The sequence below is a fragment of the Fibroporia radiculosa genome (genome assembly GCF_000313525.1).
Source record: "Fibroporia radiculosa TFFH 294 genomic supercontigs, scaffold1321, whole genome shotgun sequence".
Taxonomy (NCBI): Eukaryota; Fungi; Basidiomycota; class Agaricomycetes; order Polyporales; family Fibroporiaceae; genus Fibroporia; species Fibroporia radiculosa.
In genome coordinates, this window is record NW_012133285.1 from 15345 (window position 1) to 38937 (window position 23593).

The 23593-nt window shown below is 50.2% G+C and overlaps 9 protein-coding genes across 9 annotated transcripts; 5 read left to right on the forward strand and 4 right to left on the reverse strand.

Annotated features, from left to right (window-relative positions):
• Positions 1-1122: 1122 nt before the first annotated feature.
• FIBRA_02574 (uncharacterized protein) lies at positions 1123-2265 on the forward strand (the record flags this gene model as incomplete). The annotated part of the gene is made up of 3 exons (XM_012324433.1): positions 1123-1138; positions 1199-1270; positions 1325-2265. 3 exons carry the CDS (start codon positions 1123-1125, stop codon positions 2263-2265), a joined length of 1029 nt encoding a protein of 342 aa, XP_012179823.1.
• A 480-nt stretch (positions 2266-2745) lies between these two features.
• Positions 2746-4356, forward strand: FIBRA_02575 (uncharacterized protein; the record flags this gene model as incomplete). The annotated part of the gene is made up of 3 exons (XM_012324434.1): positions 2746-2877; positions 2941-3273; positions 3328-4356. 3 exons carry the CDS (start codon positions 2746-2748, stop codon positions 4354-4356), a joined length of 1494 nt encoding a protein of 497 aa, XP_012179824.1.
• A 1372-nt stretch (positions 4357-5728) lies between these two features.
• Positions 5729-8128, forward strand: FIBRA_02576 (uncharacterized protein; the record flags this gene model as incomplete). The annotated part of the gene is made up of 9 exons (XM_012324435.1): positions 5729-5950; positions 6042-6110; positions 6160-6225; positions 6283-6592; positions 6651-6847; positions 6897-7015; positions 7070-7407; positions 7465-7710; positions 7773-8128. 9 exons carry the CDS (start codon positions 5729-5731, stop codon positions 8126-8128), a joined length of 1923 nt encoding a protein of 640 aa, XP_012179825.1.
• Positions 8129-8696: 568 nt separating this feature from the next.
• Positions 8697-11435, reverse strand: FIBRA_02577 (uncharacterized protein; the record flags this gene model as incomplete). The annotated part of the gene is made up of 10 exons (XM_012324436.1): positions 8697-9227; positions 9281-9358; positions 9416-9502; positions 9557-9576; positions 9638-9676; positions 9729-9782; positions 9833-9857; positions 9914-10261; positions 10314-10649; positions 10704-11435. 10 exons carry the CDS (start codon positions 11433-11435, stop codon positions 8697-8699), a joined length of 2250 nt encoding a protein of 749 aa, XP_012179826.1.
• Positions 11436-11787: 352 nt separating this feature from the next.
• Positions 11788-12883, reverse strand: FIBRA_02578 (uncharacterized protein; the record flags this gene model as incomplete). Its single annotated transcript, XM_012324437.1, has 6 exons — positions 11788-11978; positions 12041-12320; positions 12376-12415; positions 12467-12573; positions 12628-12765; positions 12821-12883. The coding sequence occupies 6 exons, from the start codon at positions 12881-12883 to the stop codon at positions 11788-11790; spliced, it is 819 nt and encodes a 272-aa protein (XP_012179827.1).
• Positions 12884-14136: 1253 nt separating this feature from the next.
• FIBRA_02579 (uncharacterized protein) lies at positions 14137-16132 on the forward strand (the record flags this gene model as incomplete). Its single annotated transcript, XM_012324438.1, has 8 exons — positions 14137-14226; positions 14280-14961; positions 15025-15224; positions 15292-15352; positions 15406-15454; positions 15508-15619; positions 15679-15897; positions 15962-16132. 8 exons carry the CDS (start codon positions 14137-14139, stop codon positions 16130-16132), a joined length of 1584 nt encoding a protein of 527 aa, XP_012179828.1.
• Positions 16133-16689: 557 nt separating this feature from the next.
• On the reverse strand, positions 16690-18593 carry FIBRA_02580 (uncharacterized protein; the record flags this gene model as incomplete). Its single annotated transcript, XM_012324439.1, has 9 exons — positions 16690-16752; positions 16809-17027; positions 17090-17201; positions 17261-17309; positions 17365-17425; positions 17476-17675; positions 17729-18210; positions 18271-18470; positions 18537-18593. The coding sequence occupies 9 exons, from the start codon at positions 18591-18593 to the stop codon at positions 16690-16692; spliced, it is 1443 nt and encodes a 480-aa protein (XP_012179829.1).
• Positions 18594-19527: 934 nt separating this feature from the next.
• FIBRA_02581 (uncharacterized protein) lies at positions 19528-21596 on the forward strand (the record flags this gene model as incomplete). Its single annotated transcript, XM_012324440.1, has 7 exons — positions 19528-19740; positions 19796-20034; positions 20086-20194; positions 20253-20501; positions 20552-20740; positions 20798-21520; positions 21579-21596. The coding sequence occupies 7 exons, from the start codon at positions 19528-19530 to the stop codon at positions 21594-21596; spliced, it is 1740 nt and encodes a 579-aa protein (XP_012179830.1).
• A 158-nt stretch (positions 21597-21754) lies between these two features.
• FIBRA_02582 (uncharacterized protein) lies at positions 21755-22844 on the reverse strand (the record flags this gene model as incomplete). The annotated part of the gene is made up of 6 exons (XM_012324441.1): positions 21755-21945; positions 22006-22285; positions 22340-22379; positions 22436-22542; positions 22593-22727; positions 22794-22844. 6 exons carry the CDS (start codon positions 22842-22844, stop codon positions 21755-21757), a joined length of 804 nt encoding a protein of 267 aa, XP_012179831.1.
• Between the last annotated feature and the right edge of the window lie 749 nt (positions 22845-23593).

Sequence of the window (23593 nt, forward strand, 5' to 3'; positions counted from 1 at the left end):
GGCTCTCCCAGTGTCAGACTTTCTCATGCTGCTCTAGTACGCGAGAGTATACTCAGGCTTGACGTCCTTGGCACTAAATGCAGGAATTCACATAGTAGCACAAGACTGCATGGACACTCAGAGCCACAAAAGAATATGAGGTTTGCAGATCATGCGTACGCAAACCTGTCGGCATACGGCCCGTACCGAAATTCGCGTGGTAGGCTCTCATCGGTATGCTGCAAAGCCGCCGCAATATGCAGTGCCCGTGCGATGCATGGTGGTTTTGAAAACTATGCATTTTGCCATGCATACCATAGGTCTGTACGTGCATTCCATTGCCAGGGTGGCACAGCATTCCCGATATCAAGTCATTCACAGATGCTCCGCCTACACATCGGAGACCTTTCATGGAAACCAGCAAGTGTCCATCGGTCTCGAGGGCCATGTGGAGCGGCTACAACATATGATGGGTCATATTTCCATTTCTTCTGTCAACAGGTTCCCGAATTACAGCACCTAAAATTGCTGGGCTGGCATTAATGCCCACCGTAATCACTGGGTGAGTACAGAGTCTAAGATTCGTGCGTACTGGGACAACAATCGTGCTACTAATGCCCCGCGACAAGGACGTATCTCTATTGGACATGTTGAGCGTCTTGGTGAAAAGATGAATCAAAGCGAGAAGTGTCTTCTGTCAATGTCCCATGATTGTCCATCTGTGTCCGCAGCGGAGACCATGCGGAAGAATATCTCCGAGCTCTCAACTTGATTCATTTTTGACTAGTTGTCTTGATGATTCTTCAGCCGACCTTCAACGTGCCTCGACTCTAGTAGTCCGTCACTGACTTCACACAATCACAGGCACTTAATGTTATGTGGAGAATCAAAGAATCACTCCCGTGTCTCGATCACGCGGTAGATGTCCTGCGCCGATACTCAAAGGTGTATTTCAGACCTTCATTACTGATGTATATCTCGCGTCCGAGAGGTTCAATGCCAAGTTTTTGACGTTACCTCTGTGGCTTACTCCGATCGGTTGTACACCTTCTGAAATGGACACTTCGAGAGTGGAATTTATACCGCCTGAAAGGTTGGACGGCCTTCCATAAACTCTTCAAGAACCACCTGAGGAAGGACCAGATGTCTTTAGTACAGGGTAAGTCCATGTACCTACAGACTATATGGTGGGAAAAGGTTATTGATTGTGTTCATGCAGATTTTATTCCCTACAATGGGCTGATTATTGGTGAGGATGGCTTTAAGCGTAGGCGACCTCGAATCCCGGATGGTGAGTATCATCATTGATAGCCTGTTAATGCGCGTTGAATTTGTGTTGGGTTAGCTGGCGAGAGCCGAGTCAGGTATTTGCTTCCAAACTGGCTATACATTCGGGATAGGAACGGTCGCTATTTTACCAAACGTCCCTCTCCCGATTATCGCACCCTGACCCTCCGTGGCGGGGATCCAGATGCCGACTGTCTCTTCCAGGCCGTCCCGACCCGAGTGTCTGGACACTATTCTTTGCGAGGGAATGACGGACGGTATTGGGTTCGCTACGATACTGGTTGGCTGTCAAGCGATTACATTACTCCATACGCTGGCTTTAGGCTCAAATACTTGGGCAACAACTCTGTCTACTTTACTGACAATCTAAGCCCCTCAGATTTATACTTGTCTAGCAAGTTAGACAACCTGGGGTCACCTCTTTTCACCACTATCGCCGGTCTAGACGATTCATGCTGCTTTGAAATCGTCTCGGCTGCACTCGAGACCGATATCTACGACATCCATTACAACCTAGCTGGGGCTCAAATACGCGGGCTCCCCCCTACAACTATCTTGATCACTTCCATTTCCAACAACTCAGATTCTCCTGCAAGCCGGGAACTGTACTTGTCCTACAAAGCATCGGAAGATGGCACATGGAACAATGCCGCCGGTATCGAAATTGGGATTTCGTCCAGTTTCTCAGCTGGTGTGCCGTCTATTTCCAGCACAGATATGGGGATCTCTATCTCTAAACCATGCACTCATCTATGGGGTGGTACTGCACAAGTCGAGAAGACCGTGTCGGAGACAGTTACAGTGACCGTTCCTCCACGTAAAAAGGCAAAGGCAATCGTCGCCTTGCAGAATGCGGAGATAATAGTTGGATTCACGTATCGGAAGAGGACATTATATACGAACGGGAGGATGGAAGATGAGGTGGAGCAAGGCATCTACAGGAATGTAGACTCGTACCACATCAATGTCCAACTTACCGACTGGGAGTCCACGGACTAATCAGTGAGTGCTTGTTATAATTCGTGCGTTTTATAGCTGCTGTACTTATGGAACAAATGTCAGATCCTGAGATATCCTTGTAGCAGAGTTTTAAATCAGTAGTCATTGTCAGCGTAGCGACAGTTGTTTGTATAATACTACTAGTTCTATCCTAGTAATTCGGGCTCAGAACATATATTTCTCAGTGATGGTTACGGGTGCTGCTGATGCATCTGCAGGCCGCGATTTATTATTCGTTTGGCAGAGTGTAATAATGCCTCTGTAATTGTGGTATTTCGAACTTCCAAGAAACATGATTTAAGTCGAGAGGGAAGCGCCTATTTCATGGCGGCTAGATTATTAATGTTGCCGATTTCGATCTCGTCAAGCTCTATTCCTCAGTGAGGATCATTTTTCCACCGCCGAACCCTCAGGTCGCAAGCCCCTTCGTCGCTATCATCAGCTGAAACGCTCCAACATAAAAAAGCGGCGTGAGGCGACATGGTAGCACAACTCAATCGTATCGAGCCTAGTACATCAGCTCAAGACTTTTTCAAAAATTATATCTCAAAACGCACTCCCGTCGTTATTAAAGGATTCCCTGACGACGCGACTTTCAAAGCTCAGAGATGGGTACGTCCTTCTCTTGAAATTCGTGTGGAGTTCTCAATAAGTTGTCGCGCGTGGTGAAGGCAGGCGGACCTCGACTACCTGGAGTCAAAAGCCGGAGACGTTTCTCTGCTCGTTGAGCCCATGCATCCCGCGACACAGCAATTTGGCTCGGACGTGCAGCGAATTCCGATGCCTTTCCGTGACTTCCTTGTTTCTCTCAGAAGTGAAGGAGGACCGTTCCACTACCTCACCACTCAGTACTCTGGCGAGGACTGGGACGCGCTGACCGTCTTCTCACCGCCAACAGATGCGCTGGCTGACGACTTTCCGTTAATTCCGCGTATAATGGGAAACCTATTTCTTCAGCAGGTGAACTTATGGCTGGGGAAATCTGTGGATGGCTCGTCGTCGGGACTGGTACGCGCAACCTTGACTATCGTCCAATTTCACTCCTTGAGTTGATGTGGCCAGCATCATGATTTTCATGACAATTTATATATTCTACTCAAGGGCTGCAAGCGGTTTGTCCTCTACCCTCCTGAAGAACATCAAAATCTCTACCCGTACGGCGATGTGCATGAAGTGTACCAGAATGGCGTCATCGCCTATGACCCCGTCTTACGTGCAGACGGGCTTGACCAGCGAGTTGCTCTAAAAGCGCGTATGGAGGCGCTCGAACAACAGATGAATGCCCAACAGAGGGGGAAAGGGAAGGGTAGAATGAATGGGGAAGCGGATCGCCTCCAGCAAGCGTATGACGAAGCCCACTGTGAGTTGATGAAATACGAGGACGAGGACAGTGAGGTGATGAATGGGAATCAGTGGGCCGGTGAGGAGGAAGACTTCGAAGTCGATGGAGAGGAGGGAGAGGAAGATGGCGATTTCGGCTCACTCGCAGGCGATCTGGAGGATGGTCGTGACGATTATGACCTTCTCATGGGAAACTTAGATGAGGTTGATGACGCCTTTCGGGCTGCTGCCTCGGGAGATGAAGGTTCGAGTGGTGAGGATGCCGATGATGTTGAGAAACCTAGCGACAAAGAACCCGCATCCTTCTCGCGCCTCCCAACAGCGCACCTTCACAAGCATCTAAAGTTGCCTACCACCGCCGTCCTGCCTATCGACTTCTCCCCAGAACTATTCCCAAGATTTGGAAATTCCAGGGCCCCTTTCGTTGTTGAGCTATCGGCTGGCGAAACATTGTATCTCCCTGCATCATGGTGGCACGAAGTCACATCTTCTGGCTCTGCGATTGGCGACGAGAAATCGGAAAACGGCACAAATATGCATATGGCGTTCAATTACTGGTTCTATCCGCCGGATGCAGAAAGCTTCGACGAACCATATAAGGACAAGTTAGTATGGGATTGCCTGAAGGCCAAGGCGGGCAAGGAGTGTCAAAAGGTCAATTTGGAAAACATTGACAGAGAGAGCGTTTTAGAAGGAAAGAGAAAACGAGACGTTGTGGAGACAGGAGCAACCAAAAGGGCTAAGCGTTGAGTGCCTAGAAATGACTCGTGAAGGCGTGAAGCGGCGCGGACTGGCATGTAAGATGCAGCCTGAGTGTGTTCTTTGTGTATTCTTTCGCCAACATAAGCTCAGGAATTTTGCTTTTATCCAAAAAGTGCCAAAACTTTACTTTGACAATCTTCAGCAGCTTGCTCTTCAACCCGCACTTTACAAGGCGACTGTTAAATTCTTATTTCAAAGTCACTATCTCCAGCGCTATAGCCATCATATTCGCTGCTGAAGCGTATCGGGTGTGTAGAGGTATGTGCCAATTTCGCGTTCCGTGCGCTGCTGGTGGCACGGTGCAATAGTTGTTCTGCAGTTGTAACCGATGTATTCCTGAGGCTCTACAGTACAGATGGAAAATGCGCAGTAACATCATGGTGTCGCCGTAACTCATACCCGTTTCTAGTTCTGCGTCTTTCTCTTCCACTAAATGTGAGAACACTTCAGAAGGTGGATGCCTCGTCTAGGGTAATCCGCAATACCTCCAAGACGGATGGATGATCATAGTTCGTCTGCAGACAAATCTTATCAAGATTGGCAATATGTACGACTAAATCCTGCCCTTTCTTACTGCACGTCTCACCGAGGTGACATCGCGCTCGAGTTGATTGTGCTGGTAGGTGACTTTGAGAGAATGTCTCAGCCCATCTCATGATCCTTAAGTGCGTTGCGGCTAGCCAAACGATGTGACATAGCGTGGCATGTTAATTTCAATATTGCTCTGGCATTGAACAGAACCCACACACTACATACACTCTCGTCCTGTACCTTGGAATACCCTCGCAGCTGTGGTGGCTGCTGGATTTAACGTGCCGCTTGTTCCATACGCTCAGTGGCTCGCACGATTAGAAGGGGTGGCCCACGCCTTCACCTGGTGTTGGTGTACGGGCGACGTCGCAGAGCCTCCGCGCACTGCAGTTGTTGCCAATGTTCAAATCGCTTGCAGGTCGACCCAGCATGATATCTGGTAACATGGCGATGGGGATGCTTGATATTCCGGCTGTATTCGCAGTCCACGGAGATCCTAACATCTGTCAGAGGAGAATGCGAAAAGGTGGATTACTTACTAGCGCAAAGGGGGCTTATTCGAGCCGTAGTCACCAGTGGCATAGGACAGTCGGGATACTCCGATGGCTAGACTACTGCAGCTGTACTGTAGTCTTAGAATTAGCCACTGGTTATGGTCATTCACATAGGCGCTGCATTTCCTAGCTTACGTAAGCGCTGGGATTCTTCCAAGTTCCCAGCCAAGGACACCGGGGCTAAGCGCGTGCTCGACCCTCATTCTTGCTTTTAGACTGATTTTACATGAGACGGAAACACCGCTGATCGCTGAACGAAACAACTTTTGTTGGCCATGAAGCGGTCGCAGGATCTCTCGTCTCTTGTGGCGGATCCTGAACAATCCACTTCGTCTCCAGCTCAGAAGAAGTTCAAGGCCGCGGCTAGAGTCTCGCCAGGGATCGACATGCCAGACGGAGAACCCGAACAGTCTCTCGACGACGGTGACGAAAACAACTGGACGAAAATTGAAAGGCGCAAGTCCAGGAAAGCGAAGAAGGCGGAAGCAAAACTTGATGTGTGTGTTTTCCTCTGGACGCGCGGGGAACGTGTTTGATGGTCGGCTGCGCTAATGCATCTTTTTCTTTGGTATGCCATGCATGACCCAGGCGAGCCCACCCAGATTCATGTATTCAAAGGGGGAGATCTTGAAGAGAAGGGATGCAGTGGGCATCAATGTGCGTTGCGAGCTGCTGTTGGAGTCCAGTCTCTGACGACGCTCTGTAGGACATCCGAGATTTGGTCCTCCATCTATCTACCGATGCTCCACCTCCAGGTTGGGTCAGAGTTGAGGTGCGTGCGACTAAACGCTGTGTTGGGTATACATTGACCTTCAAATGACATACCAAGAATCCACGCTCAGTGCAAAAAGTGGTTGCGCTTTTGATCCCAGGGATCACGCCAGACATCATATCTTTACCTCCTCTTCCTACTTCCGCCACAGCTAACCCTAACCTCCCGCTGCCCATCCCATTACCAGATGATTCCCCTGCAGAAGGCTCATCGCGTGGGCTTTCGTTCATTGGGCGAACATTCAGTCATGCATGTCCCACTCGAGCACCGGGCGATCAAACGCGAATGCATTCAGTCTTGAACAGCTTTTTCCAAGGCCCAATTACTGGAGAGGAAAAGAAAAGACGGTTGATAGAACGAGTGACCTGTATGATTATGTTTTTATTTCCAAATCAGATCCTGCGTAAATGAATTTTTGCACACAGCAGAACGTGCGTGGGAGAAGACGCCGATGCGTTACGTGCTTACCACGGAGCAAATGCTAGAAAATGACTACCCCTTGCCATCATATATCGCTGAGGTTTTCGAGAAGCCACTGGGATGGGTAGAGACCCCTGCTCCCGACACTTCTACTGAATTGGCAGGCAATATGCCACGAATATTTGCAATGGATTGTGAGATGGTGAAGCCTATAAAATTATTATTTTGTGCTGTATTGATCTTGAGAACAGTGTATGACAGAGGACGGAAAGGAACTTACACGAGTGTGCTTGATTGACTATGTATCGGGTATTGTTGTGTACGATCAACTAGTCAAACCACTCAAACCTGTTTTGGATTACCTCACAAGGTAGATCTACTCACTTCATATTTTGCAATGGTGCTCTAAGCGATTGCTTTGTAGGTGGTCAGGTATCACCGCTGAAACACTAAATCCCGTTACCACAACATTTGCCGAAGTGCAAAAGCACGTCCTATCCCTTCTTTCCGTGACACCTACACCAGTTCTTCTCGGGCATTCGCTAGAATCCGACTTGAAAGCTCTGAAGATCTGCCATCCTCAGTGTATCGATACTGCTGTGATCTACCATCATCCACGGGGCAAGCCACTCAAGCCGGGCCTCGCATGGCTCACGAAGAAATGGTGTGGGAGAGAGATCCAAAATCGTGGCGAGGGCGGACATGATCCCGAGGAGGATGCACGGGCTTGCATGGATCTGTTGAAGAAAAAGCTTCAGAACGGTCAATTGACATTTTCATTTCCGCCGGCTATTCTCGTTTCTGACGCCCTGACTATAGGTCCCGGCTTCGGCGAGTTCAAAATCGATATGGAGTCAATCTTCGAGCGGATGTCGCGGTCGCGGTCAGGCGCCCCCGCTACCGCGGTTGTTGATCACGGTAACCCGGCTGCTTGGCATGGCTCTAAAGCGACTACCACGATCGGTTGCATGACAGATGACGAAGTGCTTGAAGGGCTTTTAGGAGCGATGCCATCCCATAGTTTCTCATTCGCCCGCTTCACGGGCCTAGCAAACGCCTTGGGATGTATGTTGCTGATCTATCTTCTCTTCAAATTGACTGCTCACTTATCCTTGATCCCATGATAGGGATTACAAACAAAACCAACGGTGATCTCATCCCGGACGCCCCCGCACCAGCTGGGCCATCACCGGCCGACGTCACCGAGGCGCTAGTCACTCTAGATACACAGCTGAAGCTGCTGTATGCTGCGCTGCCTCCGCGGACGGCGCTGATTATCTTTACGGGGCACTCGGACCCGCGCCGAATGGCCGAGCTCAACGCACGTAAGACAGCGTTTGAGGGCGCGCTTAGGCAAGGAAAGACCCTGGAGGAGCTTCCCAAGGAGCAATGGTGGACGAATGCAGACGGGCGTACGCTGGAAGAGGAGGTTGAGAGGGCGAAGCGGGGATTACTGTTCTTGGGCGTGAAAAATGGGTCTTAGGCATATATTTTCTCGAGCATATCTCACTTCCGGAGTGCTTGACGAAAGCCTCAGGCAGGGTCTTGGTTGACAGCGATCTCAAAGTTGACGTACCTCCCCAAGGAGAATGCGAAAGGAGCAGAATCGGTCCATGGCGACCCCGGGGCTGCTTCCTGAGGCTTCGAGGGCGTTCTGGCGGCGGTTTACCCTCATACTCGGAGTTGAATAGGCATGGACTGCTTGTCGGATTATGCTCCTGAGGACCAAAAAAAGAAACGAGTGGCGAAGTTTCGTACGCGAAAAAATGGTCTTTGTGCTATTCGAGGCGTTAAATCCACTCATGTTGCTGAGAAGTTACTGGCTCAAGCCTTACGGTAGTACATCAGTTTTGAGATTACCGAAACCCCACCAACAAGCTATACAAAACAATTATTGTCTAGATCATGTACGTAGCTATATGTCGGTATACGTTCACAAGAATTATTTACGCAATACATATAGAACGTGCAAACGGGACAGACACGGGAAGCGTCCACATGGGGCGGTCGAATACAGTGCCTCACATGCAGGTCGCCAGCATACTCCAACCCTAGCGTCGCCGGCGCGAAGCCTGAGCAACTTTAACGGCTCGAGGTTGCCGGGCGCGCGGTGCACGCACCGCGGCGGGCACGGGTGCAAGCGCGGGCGCGAGGATTAGAGCTGGAGCAGGAGGTCGGGGCGCGCGGGCGCGCGGTGCATGGAAAGCGGGAGGCGGAGGCGGGACGAACGGGAGCTGAACCGGTCTTTGCAGCAGCGCCTGCTGAAACATAGCGGGGGGAGGATGAGGAGGAAAGCCCGCGCGGGGCTGGGGATTATGAAGGCGGCCAACTCGAGGCTGGTGACCAACTTCGAACATCTGGAATGCAGCACGCGCCTCGCGCAAACGATGCGCCATCTGTTGAATATGCGGGGGCACATTAATGTGCACCTGCGGAGCAGGGGGCACCCCCGGGACGGCGTATAGGTTCGAGGGGCCTGCGACGGGCGGTGGAGGAGGAAGGTCGACCTTAATGTCGTCGTCAGCGAGTTCGGGGTGCGCCTTTTTGAAATCCTCAATGGCCTTCTTGGCGGCCGCTGTAACCTGGAAAGCAACGCGTGAACACCAAGGGATCACCAGTAGTGTACATAGTATACCTCGTCACTATGCCTTTGGTCTACCGAATCCCATAATGTACATTTCTTTGGATCAGGATGTCCTGAGTATGGTGGCGGCTATATCAACGAATGGGCGTCGATACACGAACATGCCATAATGTTTACGCGACGTACGTTGTTGAAGTGCTCATAACCAGTAATGATCTCGCGACATACATAACAAGACGTTGTACGACAGTTGGGACAGGTCATCTTGTTACACTGAAAAGCATTTGATTAGCCGCTGACAACCTAATGAGCTGTCTTGATGCTTACACCCATTTCCTTGATAAACGCTGGAAATTGAAAATCAGTCAACTTATGGGACGTTCGATCCCCATTTTTTCGAAATCATACCCTTCTGACACTTCGGACAATTTCGCATTAGTGCACGGGCTGGGGGAGGAAGATCAGTACAAATTGAGGGAAGTAGGATGCTGACAATTACTCATGGCCTCTTCTACGGCATGCTGAATATCGAGTTTCTTGTCATTCTCAACCTCTGCAGGCGCCATTCAGGGGAAACCTTGGGATAGGCAATCAGGCACGCACCTTGACAGCTTCTAGGCAAATGATCCTACAATTCGGACACTCGATCACTTACCCATGGTCGAGCAACAGAAAGCGACTCACCGGCTTCTTGCACTGCCGACACGTTATCGCTAAGCACTCTTGATTCTCGCACCTGAACAGCTTCTCGTGTTCGTTCTCGATCACGCACTTGTACTCACAGAACGGGCACTCTTCTAGATTGTCTATGCCCGCAGCTTCAATCTCCTTCCGCTGTTTCACACGGTCATATAGCCCGAGCAACTTCGGTGAGAGGAACCTGCGTAGCTCAGACTCGGGAAACGGGAGCTTGCATCCTGACTGATCCATGCATACAATATTCGCGTCGTGCGAACCAAGGAGGTTCGAGGCGTAGGACGTCATGCATTCCGGGCAGAATAAATGGGCTTCTGGGCATTGAATCATTTTGCTCTGTCCAGCGGTGATAAGCAGACGAAAAAAGGAATGAAGTATGACAACGTACAAAACCATATGTGGAGAAACAGCATCCGCACTCGATGCCATCCTCCTCGTCTTCTGCCTCCACTTGCTCCGATGCTTGGCCACTCAACCCTCCATCATCCAGCAATTTCATCTTCACCCATTCAATCTCCTTCTCCACCTCCGGATCACGGTGTGCCGCTGCCTTGCCTTTGCCTCCGCGTCGCGTAGCAACAGCTTTGCGTTTATAAGGCAGGTTTTGTAGCTTCATTTCTCTGGACAGAAAAAGGAATGTTGGGGCGTAAAACGATTTGTGCAGTGCAAACTGTCCTCGTACGTGCTGGACAGGTATTTGCGGAAAATCTAGGTACAATTGTCCCTGGTCACATTTTTAAATCAGTATATGCGCTACTAGAGCAATGAGACACATCACCAATGCATGCCGGTCGTACGACGGGCCTCCCTCGCGAATCCGATCAGTGCACGCATAGTCCACCTTCAGTTTCGCGTTCTTTTCCGCATCATCCTGCTCCACCTCTCTTTTTCGCTTGCCCTTATTCCTGAGGTCGACCTTTGGATAAGTAGGGTCTTCAAAGAGAATATGCAACACCGTCTCGACAACCTGTTGCTGATGGGCGGGCAAATGGCGCTCGATCAGCTCACGAACGTGCTCTGGGAGCACGTCCGGCACAATTTCAAGCACCTGTGAGACGTAGGCGTCCAATGGGTCGACTTGTGGCACATCTTCGAGTAATGAGCCAGGTTCAGAGGCGGCAACAGGGACGAACGCGTCTTGTTCAAGAATAACTACAGCTCCTGGACCTAGGAATGAAGCATCGTTCTGCATTCTGGAGAGCCCTGCATCGGGCGCCCGCGTCTCCTCGTTGTCAGTGTCCGGGTAGAAAAGAGGTGCAGGCTTTGCAGGGCCAGCCCCGGACGGGCCCGCCGCTGGTATCCCTTCAGGGGTGTTTGGTTGGCGTCTTGAGCCGTAATCGCGGACGTAATCAACGACATTGTTGTCGGAGTCAGTAAGCTCGATATCTGCGTCGTCGACTTGGGCACGACGTGTGCGGGTCTTACTCCTCCTGCATCGAGGAGCGGCGCGAACGGCAGATTTGAAAGAGACGTCCGGCGAAGAAGTGATTTCAATCACGCTATCATTCATCTTCGTATACTGAAAAGAGCACCGGAGAGTGCTTGCATACTAAGAGAGGAGGAAACAAGGTACTGTGAGATGATGGGGTAGAAGGAGAGGACGATGTCGGATGTGACTGTGGCCCAAGCGGTGGCGCCCCAATGTCCTTCGCGATGCCGTATATAGATAATGTCGTAAATCAAATTGCTCGAGGCGAAGAAAATACGAAGAAATATATCTATGAATATCGCGTGGCTGATTCCGAGACGGTCAAATAAAATTGATAAAATCAAGATTTCCGTATAGACGAGACATCATAGCAGCTAATGGTACACAAGTCCCAATTCGTTTGAGTGGTATCTGATACATTCACTGGTGACTGCTACAATTCCATCGAGCGAACTTCTTTAGACGAGCGGATAGTGCCCGTTTCCGCAGGCCCGAGTGAGTGGATAACCTTCAACATTTTCTTCGTCAGCAAGTCCGGAGCCATCGGCGTAGGGTCGAAGTCGGGGATCGCCTCGCGGAACCTCTCCAACAACCTCGCCAGCTCAGCTTTGTTGGATTCGTCGCCTGCGGCACAAGGTAGTTAGTTCAGCACACTAGCCCGCTAGGATGAACACAACCGCACTGACTCTCGTTAGCTATCATGGCAGATCCAGCAATCGGACCAGGGCTCATTGCGGATACCACGAAGTTCTCTTTCTTCAACTCGATAGCGAACTTTGTCATGATCATGTTGACCGCCGCCTTCGTAGTGCCATACGCCGCTGAACTATCATGATGCGTCTTCAGTGCAAATTCGCGGTCACCAGCACCGCTGCTAATCAACACAATCTTTTTCGTAGAGCCCCCACGGAGGAGGGGAAGGAAAGCGTTGACCGCATGTGCGAAACCAAGGACGTTGACTTTATACTGCCGCAAACCGAGTGTTTAGAGTCGAGATATAATGTCGTTCTCCAATACTTACAGATTCTGTGAATTCTTTATCCAAATCGGCACCATCCTTACTAAATTCGAAGATATAAACAATAATCAGGGGTCGTTCGGTATGTACTCACTAGTCGGACAACTTGCGGAAGAAGAACGGGGTATCTGTTCGTGCAGTGTTGTAGATGAGAACGTCCAGCGAACCGCCTGTCACCTCCGAAACTTTCGCGACTGCGTCCTGTACAGAATCAGACTAGGTCCTGACCAGCGAGCGCAGGTGAAATAAGAATACCTTGAAGGAAACATGATCCGTAACATCTACCTGGACAATATATACGTTCCGATTAGGATTGCCTTCTACAAACTCAGCCAGCTGCGGTGAGTCTCTGTTGCGCACAAGGGCGAAAACTAAGTTGGTTGAATTGGATGCCTGTTTGATGAGGAGAATCTGGGGGACTGTCCGAAAGGAATAACCTAGAGCGCACCGTTTCCCGAATAAACTCAAGGCCAATACTCCTTGAAGCCCCAATGATGAGATAGGAGGGCATGTCTGGCTATAGGTGAAGGCTGTAATACTGTGTCCTGCAGAAAGCCTTCGGCTATTTATATGTGCAATTCCTCATCGGAATCGCAGCACCAGAGCCTTATCAGTCATCCCTGAGGAGCAAGAATCCCGAGGAAGGGAATGCTTCGGGCGCTACTCATCCGTCGGAGGCATGTGGGGTCACCGTCTTCCCATGTTGCACTTTAAAATGAATTTGAATGTCTGAGCAGAACAAATGTCAACTTCCAAGTCTGCACGAAACCTCTATTTGCCTGATTTTGATATGACTGTGTAGCTCATGGTCTGATTTGTGACTCCTGCACATCATCGTATGGGTCTTGTCATGTCCGCGAATCAACCCACGTCGGGGTCCGAGTATAGAAATGAAGCCATGACAGATCTATGCCTTCGAAAGGAAACATCCGAATGTTACGGAACGTGTCCAGATCGTTGAGGTTGAGAATGCCGACCATCATGTTGGTTCATCAACCCCCCAGACCCGGACTGCAGGCATGCATTGCATTGCCTCTGAGGTCGGTAGTCGCAATAACGTAGTGAGACAATAGGTTGATTATAGCGCATGATCATCAGTATGAGAAGCAAATTTGAAGATCTAACATTAGACTGCAGGGAGCAGGAGCGGCTAGTTGGGCATGCGAGCCTTTGCCTGCCTTTGCGAGGCGACTTCCGTAGTTTAGTGGCACGGAATAATCCGACCATCAAACGATCCTATCATTGGACTCCTTATATAGAAACGGTAGTATTGCGACTCGGAACACCATTCGTACTTTTTACAGATATCCTGCAGAACCAGCACACATGACTGTCAACACAGATAGGATGTGGTCATATTCCAAAACGATTCGAGGGCTTGAAGTAGCTGCAAGACTTTATCGGCATCAAGACTCGTACTGAAGTTCTGTGCTGGCACAGGCATGTATAGCTCTTCGAGTCAATGTTCAATTCTGCCCCCGGCGAATAGTGTAACTCGGAGCGCAGATGAATCCACCAAGCGCGTATATCAAACCCGGTAAGCAGAGGGCCAACGGCGAGCTGAACTACAGATGACGTAAGTATCGGTCAACCCTCGATCATAGAAGCGACATTTGACTGTCACCGAGCAGTAAGTTGAACACGCTGCAAGGACATATCTGTATTATTTCTACCCCCACTACCTCTGTTGCATTCGGCGAGATTACTGGCCGGACATCCTAGGCTTCCGTAGCACGGACAGACTACCACACCGTCTCTCAAGCTATGCTCCTCAGCCTGCTCGTATGTGCTACATTTGTGATACCAACACTTTGTGCGAGCGCACAAAACTGGCAGAAAAGGTCAATCTATCAGGTAAGCATTGACCTGGGTCGACCTCAAAAGGGAATAAACTGACACGATGATAGCTGGTCACTGACAGATTCGCCACGACCGACGGGTCGGCTCCGTCATGCGACACCAGCGAGCGAAGGTATTGCAACGGCACTTGGAAGGGTATAATCAACAAGCTCGACTACATCCAGAGAATGGGCTTCGACGCCGTATGGATCTCGCCCATCGTCGCGAACCTTGAGGGCCCGACGGGCGACGGGGAGGCGTACCACGGGTATTGGACGGTCGACCACAATACGCTCAACGCGCACTTCGGGTCTGAGTCGGATCTCAAGCAGCTCAGTACAGCGCTGCACGCGCGGGGGATGTACCTCATGATTGACGTCGTCGTTAATCACATGGCCGCGTCGTCTATCCCGCCCAACTATACCGCGTTCGAGCCATTCGACCAGCAGTCCGACTTCCATCCGTTTTGTTGGATTACGGACTACAGCAACCAAACGAATGTTGAACAGTGCTGGCTGGGCGATCAGAATGTGCCGCTTGCAGACATGGATACGGAGGATGAGGATATCGTGAACTTCTTCTACTCGTGGATCCAGACGCTCGTGAACAGCTATGGCGCCGATGGGGTGCGGATAGACACTGTGAAGCATGTGCGGAAGGACTTCTGGCCCGATTTCGCGCAGGCGTCGGGTGTCTTCTCTCTAGGCGAGGTCCTCGATGGAGATATCCAGTATGTGAGCCAGTATACTCGTACGTGCCTATCGTCTTGAGAGGACTGTCACTCACGCCTCAGATCTTCTTTACCAAATATAGAAGTCCTCGACAGCATCTTGGACTACCCAGCATTCTACCCTCTCATACGGGCATTCACAAACACCACCGGCGACCTATCACAGCTTGCGAGCACAGTGGAAGCTGAACAGAGCGCCTACAAACACGGTGTCTTCATGACTGGCGCATTCCTAGAGAATGCAGACAATCCACGGTTCCAGTCTTTTCAGACAGATCAAGCGGTGCGTAGTCTGTTCGACTGTCAGCAAGGACAGGCAGTCATTGACGGACTTCAATACGCACTGGTAGCTTGTTATGAATGCTATGACTTGGCCGTTTGTTGGAGACGGTATTCCAATCCTCTACTACGGTGTGTAGCTATCATCAAGTAAAGCCCACTGCACTCAAAGCATGCCGCCCCAGGTCAGGAACAAGGCTATACTGGCGGCAATGACCCAGCCAACCGTGAAGCGTGCGTTCAAGTCTTCACTCGGTCCCTATCGATGTCTGCATCTTCATATACAGGTTGTGGCTTTCGGGATACGAAGAGAACAAACCACTTGTTGTCCATGTGCGCACATTGAATGCTGCACGCAAAGCCGCCATCAAGGCGAACGGCCAGTTTATCGACACCACCGTAAGTCCAGGAACACTAATTTGCAGCAAGGGGTTTGACGTTCGAACATTGATGTATAGCTCAAGTTCCTCTCCGCAACCAAGTCCTCGCTCGCGATCTCGAAGTCTCCGATGCTCACTCTGCTCTCGAACGGAGGGAGCACATCCACCCCGTCCTGGAATGTACCGGACGCGGGGTACGCGCCGAATGAGGAGCTGATCGACGTCGTCTCGTGCATGGTGATCAACGCGAACAAAGAAGGAGGCGTGAGCGTACAAGGCTCAAAAGGGATGCCACAGGTCCGTTATTTTTCAAGACATCGCAGCATTTCAGCGCCCGTCGTACTGACTTGGGAACGCGAAGGTCATCCTGCCAGTGTCAATATTCAGCAAGAGCTTTTGCACCACACTGAAAGGTGATGCGAGTACCAGTCTTAGCTCCGCGCAGGGGGCTAGCTCCGCTGCAGGGCCGTTGAGGAAGAGAACACCGAGTTGGCAGCTGCTGGTCACGCTGCTAGCTGCGTTATTGTTGTAGATCGGGACCATCGTTCCCCAGAAATGTAGCATCTGTAGCTTAGATATCAGTCACCGATTGTGATAGCACGCGGTGATATGGTCCACACCCATATGTAGTTTTATCATCATTGTGCAAGAATGTTTGAATATTTAGCAAAACAATGCCCGGCACGCAGAGATCCATCCGAGGGAACGTACAGCATGAGTTGGCGGAGAAGCTCTACGGGGATGACGCACATAGAGACCCGAGGAATAAAGCACCGGAACATAGCGAGTGAATGAGATAGATGCACGAGCCATCTATGTACATATAAGTCTCGGAAAGGGAGAAGATCAGGCAATCGTTGGAATCAGCTAGCACAAATACGACTATGCAGGACCACAAAATACCAAGAACAGTATAGCCGACTTAAGTTGAAAGGGGCCTTTTCGGTTGTAGGCCAATACTAACATCGACGCCAGGGGATGCATTGAAACTGGCCAATTGTTGATACTTGGCGCAGCCAACATCTCCGATCAACTGGTGTACGAAGGACCAATCACAGGCAAGCTATGGCCAATCGCATCTGCACGATGTCAATACGACCCCAGAAAGTAATTGCAGTACGTCGCATTGAACACGGACGTAGGCATCATGATCTTTGGATGAAAGCGTTTTCCTATACTCCGTCTGTGAGTAAATGAGCTTGACGCACCTTGGGCATGCCACCAATGCCTTGCACGCTGATGCCCCCGTTGCTGTCCACGTTCAATGTGTCGCAAGTGAGAACATCGATGAGTTCATCTCCTGCAGAAAAGCCTGAATCGGATACGCTCCACCAAGGCGTCGAGTCACTCCCGCCATTCGTGAGCAGGGAGAGCATCGGCGGCTTCAACACAGCAAGTGTGGAAGATGTTACAGAGGGAAAGGTAAGCTACATTCAATAAGTTAGTTTCACGATACAATACCCCCGATGATGCGTGAAGGACAACTGACAGCAGTGGTGAGAAAGTCGGCGCTCGCCGCAATCGCAGCCTTACGCGCAGCGTTGAGAACCCTCACTAGCTTCACAAGTGGCTTATCTTCGACATAACCAGATAACCACAGCCTATATAATGGTGATGTGAACTGTCCAAGGGCGTTTGGGTGGTTCATTGAGGTACTCACGCCTCACGGTTAGATGGATCGTTGCCGCCAGTGTAGCCTTGCTCTTGACCTTGTGCATACGACAAAGTCGGTATAGTTTATTTGTACAAGTGATCAAAACGCACCATAGTACAATATTGGGATCCCATCCTGGATGAATGGCCAGGTCATGGCATTCGAGACGAGCTACCGACGATGTGATAAGCATGAGGAATTCTTGACAGCTTGGTACTCACCGCCTGATCCGTGGTGAGCGACTGAAAGCGTGGGTTATCCTGGTTTTCGAGGAACGATCCAACCATGAACTCGCCATTCTTATACGTCGACTGCGCAGACTGCACCCAGGAGACGAGGTTCGATAGCGAGCCGCTGGTCGACTCGAACGCGTATGTTAACTGGTAAAACGTTGGATAGTCAAGCACCGCGTCGAGTACCTCTGATTCCATGAGCTTGGCCGGAAGCAGTGGTGTTGCGAAACTGTGGGCGTACCGGTGTATGCGCTGACATAGTTCACGTCGCCGTCCAGTATCTCTCCAATCGTGAACACGCCTGCAGCTTGTGCAAAACCAGGCCAGAAGTCCTTCCGAATGTGCTTCACTGTATCAATCCGCACACCATCTGCGCCATATGTGCACACCAGCCCAGCAATCCAGTCCAAGAAAAAATTCACGATCGTGTCGTCTTCGGTGTCGGTGTCCACGAGTGGGACGTTATCGTCGCCGAGCCAGCACTGCTCGACGTTCGTCTGGTTATTATAGTCCGTGATCCAGCAGAAGGGGTGGAAATCGGCCTCTTCGTTGAATGGTGTGAAAAGAGCATAGTCTGGCGGAAGCGTGTCTGCCGCCATATGATTTACGACGACGTCAATCATGAGGTACATTCCCCGTGCATGCAAATCTGAACTGAGCATGAGCAAATCTTCCTGTGTGCCGAAGTGGCTATTGAGTGCGGTTTGATCTTGAGTCCAATAACTTATCGAGATTCATCAATAATGGAGAAAAGGTTATAAAAGCCATCAAGGATGAGCTCACCCGTGGTACGCCTGCCCATCTCCAGTTGTTCCCTCCAGGTTAGCCACGATTGGAGAGATCCAGATGGCGTCGAAACCCATGTTCTGGATATAGTCCAGTTGTCTTATGATACCCTGCCATGTTCCGTTACAGTAAATGCGATCGTCGGTATCGCAGTACGGCCAGGAGCCATCCGTCGTCGCGAATCTGTCGGTCACAAGCTACAATTTGGTAGAGATGAACAACAACTTGATGCAGACGTCGCATGACGAGCAATTGAGACGCACCTGATAAATTGACCGCTTCTGCCAGTCCTGTGCAGAGGCAGCGAATACTAGTGGCATCACGGCCACGAGTGAGTAAAATGCAAGAAACATCAGTCTTTCGCCAGCTGCCATAGCGTCAGGAAGGCTGGCGAGGAACCCAGCATCGCCGCTGGCTTATAACAATATAGGATCAGGCCTGCGAATCCAAACAAGAACTAGGACGAAGGTTAATGGACAGCTGATACCGCCGCTCCATGTGCAGTGCCCACGAGGTCCAACAAGAGTCAGCAAACGGCATGTGCTCGAATACACTTCTGCGCTACGGCTTCTGTACGGCTGGTGTCGAGAAAGTACTTCCATATGGCCGATGTCGAGAAAGCATGAAGATGGGAAAAGCCTACGACTATTGGCTCAAGTCGAATAGTCGATGTCTTCAACCCAGTAACAAAGTTGCCGGAGGCATGGACACTTGTAAAGTTCGAGGAAAGTTTGGCTCGGGAGTCAAGAGTCGGAATAGGTTCAAACGTCCAGTCCATTTGTCCATTTGAGCGGTCATCGGTCAACGAAGCCCAGAGCTTTCCCTCTCAAGTAGCATCGGAAGTGCACCCAGACCAGCGTATTGGGACGCACAGTAACCCATGAAAGCAAGAGCGCACGCTCGAAAGCGGTTCGGCATCTGGTCGGCATCGACTTATCAGAAATCGGGTTTTGGCGGGCCGTAGGCTTCAGTCAGTCTACACCACCATTGCAATCTATAGTATGTGGCACCGTCCCAGATTGAAGTTGAACGTTGCGGTTACCTAGTCATGATAGCAAGGCAAAGGAAACGTTTACGCAGTGACCGATAACCATCGCGCGCCCAGGCCTGTCAAACATGGTACTGCGCGCAGCTGAATGGTGAGAGATCTTGTCGAAGCTGTTGAAGAACCACACGACTGATTGCTATGCACAACTGGTGTAGTCAAAGGGTCCAACAACAGTTCCTTGCCGTGACCCATCATCCCAGTTTGATATGGCTGCTATTGATTCACCTCTGTCAACATCTCCAGCAGTCAAATGGGCTATAACTCCAACAGTATCGACATTTGCGGAAAAGGCCTTGGGTCAATGGAACATTCCAGGGATGAGTGTGGGCGTAGTGCGTGTGACAGACGCAGGGGAGGTTCAAACTGATTTTGGCGGATGGGGAAAAGTCAACGAGGATGGCGATCCGCCAACACCTGATGTGAGTGTTCACTTTTAGTCTTTATACCAAGTGTACGACATTGACCCCTTTGAAGACTCTGTTCTATATAGCGTCATGCTCCAAGGCTTTCCTCGCTAGCGCTATTGGAATCTTAATGGATGACTTTGCACAAGGACAGAATGCAATACCTCTACCCACGAGTATGCGCGCTTTTACATGGGATACCAAAGTCTGCGACCTATTCCCTAGCGACGAGTGGCTGTTGGAGGATGAGTGGACGTATGCAAAGATGAACATACGGGACCTATTGGCCCATGTTACTGGTCTTGCTGGGTTCGTACTACCAAACATTTCTATTACTAAACTCTGAGTTGCCTGTTGTAGGCACGACCTTGCATACAGCGACACTGATAGTGCCTTGGACATTGTCAAGCGCATGCGCCACCTAAAGTCGACCTATGAGCTTCGAGAACGGTATTGCTATAACAACCAGGTAAGCTCCACACTCATTTATTTGTACAATAGTGAATCCAGTCGCTAATCTACTGCAGATGTATGTCATGGGTGCACATATTGTCACCATTTACTCTGGAATGTCATTTACAACTTTCGTCAAGAAGCGCATTCTGGTTCCCCTGGGAATGCATTCTTCTACCTATTTTCTTTCGGAAGCTGAGAAGACCGGCCAACTGAGCCAGTCCTGGGCGTCTACAGGCCGACTCATTCCCCCTTGGCTCAAAGACACTGTTGCAGAGACAATTGCGGGACCCGGTGGCCTCATTTCAAATGTTGTAGATATGGTTAGTCATGGATGAACTTGAAAGCCTTGACGCTGATACAATATTTGCAGACCAAATGGATGGCTATGCTTTTGAATCGTGGTGTCGACCCAAGTACCAAGACCAGAATCATGCCAGAGGCTGTTCTAGACGAGACAACGATGGCGCATTATATATCCGAACATGTCGGACCTAATGCTTATACGTCTGTCCAAGGCTATGGTTTGGGTTGGTCGCGTCAGTCTTACTTAGGCCATGAGGTATATTACTGCGGTTACTACACGTGTTGAAGCTATTGATAAGTCATCTCATCGCAGATCGTCAGTCACTCAGGAGCGATCCCGGGAATCAAGACTATCACGTTAATTCTGCCCTTAGAACGAATTGGTGTCGTTGCACTGACAAATATGGACGGCGAGCACAGGGCAGATCGTTTAACATCATATCGCATCATAGAAGAGCTTCTGGAACTCAAGCATGCCTCGGACGCATTGCTTGACCAATATGTACCAGTGGCACCATCGAAAGCGCCCGCCGAAACGAAGATAGAACCGAATGCTCCATCTGATCCTCCCTCAACTGAAGAGAAAGCAGTACGAGTAGTCCCGTTACCTCTTGAACATTACACCGGCACGTTCACAAACCCGGCTTACGGCAGCTTCACTCTGTGTACTCCGTCGACTGAATCTAGCTATGCTCGTGAAGTCATTGCCAACTTCGCAAGTTGTTCTGAGCTCGACGACCACGGTGTAGCCCTCTACACAGCCTGGAGGCGCATGTGGGCATCTCACGTTCGCTTGCGGCATCACGAGAAGAACATATTCCTGCTATCATACTGTGTCCTCTTTCCTCACGGATACGGCAAAGATACTACACCGTTTGCATACAAACAACTAGGAGGCATGGAGGTCCCGGTCGAGTTCGACGTCCAGGATGGCAAGGTCGTGGGTTTAGGAATCTTGGATGTGGTTTTTGATCCTCGTCGGCCTCCACACGCTGAGGGTAGTGTTGAGCAAAGAGCGGATGTTTGGTTCTCAAAGGTGAGCAGCCTGTTCAGTGCTTATAATGTACGAACTTATGCGGGAAGAGACGATCTAGGAATGTTCGATCGGTTAGCCTGCTTTATGCAGCTAATTCTTGTACTTTGCTTGCCAGTATATCACAACCTCGGCGTGGTGATATGTATCCTCATTTATTCAATAATCCTGTATGACAGATATCTCGACCAGCACCCACAAGTCTGGCCTCATTCCCCATATAAAGATCTGCACATCCTAAATCTGTATCGCACGGATTTCTTCAGAGGGCCGGAAAGTACCCGAGTCCGCAGGACCCAGTGAAGCGAGGAGCTTAAGCATTTTCCTCACTATCTCATCAACGGGCTTCAGTGTAGGATCCAGGTTAGGGTCTACCTCCTTCCATTGTCTTATTAACTCCTCTAACTCCGGCCTTGATGCTGCGATCGCTAATCACGATTGTCAATAAGTAACTGGTGTCGTCTGACCTCGAAGGACACAAAACCTACTGGTCTGAGTAGCTGTATCTGTTGTGTCTGTAGGTCCAGGGCTCACTGAAAAGATAGTAAAGCCTTCTTTCTTCAGCTGCACAGCATACTTCGCCATGACCATGTCAAGAGCGGCCTTTGTAAGTCCGTATGCTCCCATGGTGGAGAATTGGATTTGTCGTGTGAGCTCGCGGTCCCCAGCTTCGCTGCTCATTATTAGCACTTTCTTTGTTGCTCCTTCACGCAGCAGCGGGAGGAAGGCATTGACAGAGTGGACGGCACCAAGAACATTGACCTTAAACTACAGAAGAGGTTATCTAACAAATACGCAATGGAAAGGTTACCAGGTACGCACTGCCTTTGTGATCTCCGTATCGAGCTGATCGCCATTGTCACTGTTGATTGTTAATTGAGTACACAGCTGCTCCAGCTGCAAAGGATTGGAACGTACTAGTCGGTTAGGCTATGGAACAAGTATGTGATGTCCATGTGTGCTGCATTGTAGATGAGGACATCTAAGCTCCCGCCAGTGACTTTGGCGGCCTCTGCAGCGGCAGCCTAAAGCAAAACTGTATCAGATTCGTCCTGCTCGAAGAGTCTCTTCTCACCGTCAACGCGCGATGGTCAATGGCATCTGCCTCTACAACAAACACATTGACGTGCGAAGAAGCCAAGGTACTTATATGCGGCGAATTGGATTTGTCTCGGACGAGGGCAAAGACGACGTTGACGGGATTCATAGCCTATACCAACGTCAGCCAGTTGGCATCAGAAGAGTATATCAGGATAGGACTTGCCAGCTGGCGAACAATCTCCAGTCCGATGCCGCGAGAAGCACCAACAACTGCATAAGAAGGCATCGGTACAATATGCAATGGAAGTAGAGTGACTTTGTGTCAGGGACGGAATTGTGCTTCATCGCAACGGAGGTTGGTTCATTAAATACTAAGATCGCTCTCCGAACCACTCTTGGAGACAGACGTGCCATTGGAACACGCAAGTGACAGCCAGGGGCTGCGCTGTGCCGACTACTAGGCGGATCAATAGTGGGACTGGCGCCACGTAGTACTAAGCAGCTCGTCAAGAATGCAGCGGGGTACAGCTTAGTCAATGCAAATGGGACGAGAGGCAAGTTCGGAGCGCTCGCGTTAAGTAAAGCCACTAAGTCGTCCCATGTCGACGAATAACGTGCCTATTGTGGCACTACATGAGCATTTTGATGCCAAACAGAAAAATAGTGCCATTATGTAGACGTCCAGATCATATGTGAACTACTCACAGCTCATGCTGATGCCATCGCAACGCCGCGTAATTGACAAGAACTTAAACGCGTATATACGTGCGCTTTATCACCTCATATATACGTCCGAGATTAGCCTAGCGTAAAAGAGAAATGCAGCCGTAACTATTACTGTCAGCTTCGGCATGTCTTAGAGGGGGAGGTAGCATGTGGGTCATTTCAAACTATATGACATATCATTGATCATCTTACAATAAGAGATAGTTATTGAAATGCGCATTTAGCAGTGAATGGAAACCGACTGGTCTCGTACCCAGACGTGTCGAGCCCATGTAGTTCAGCTGCTCTTCGAGCGGCGCGCAGGTTTTC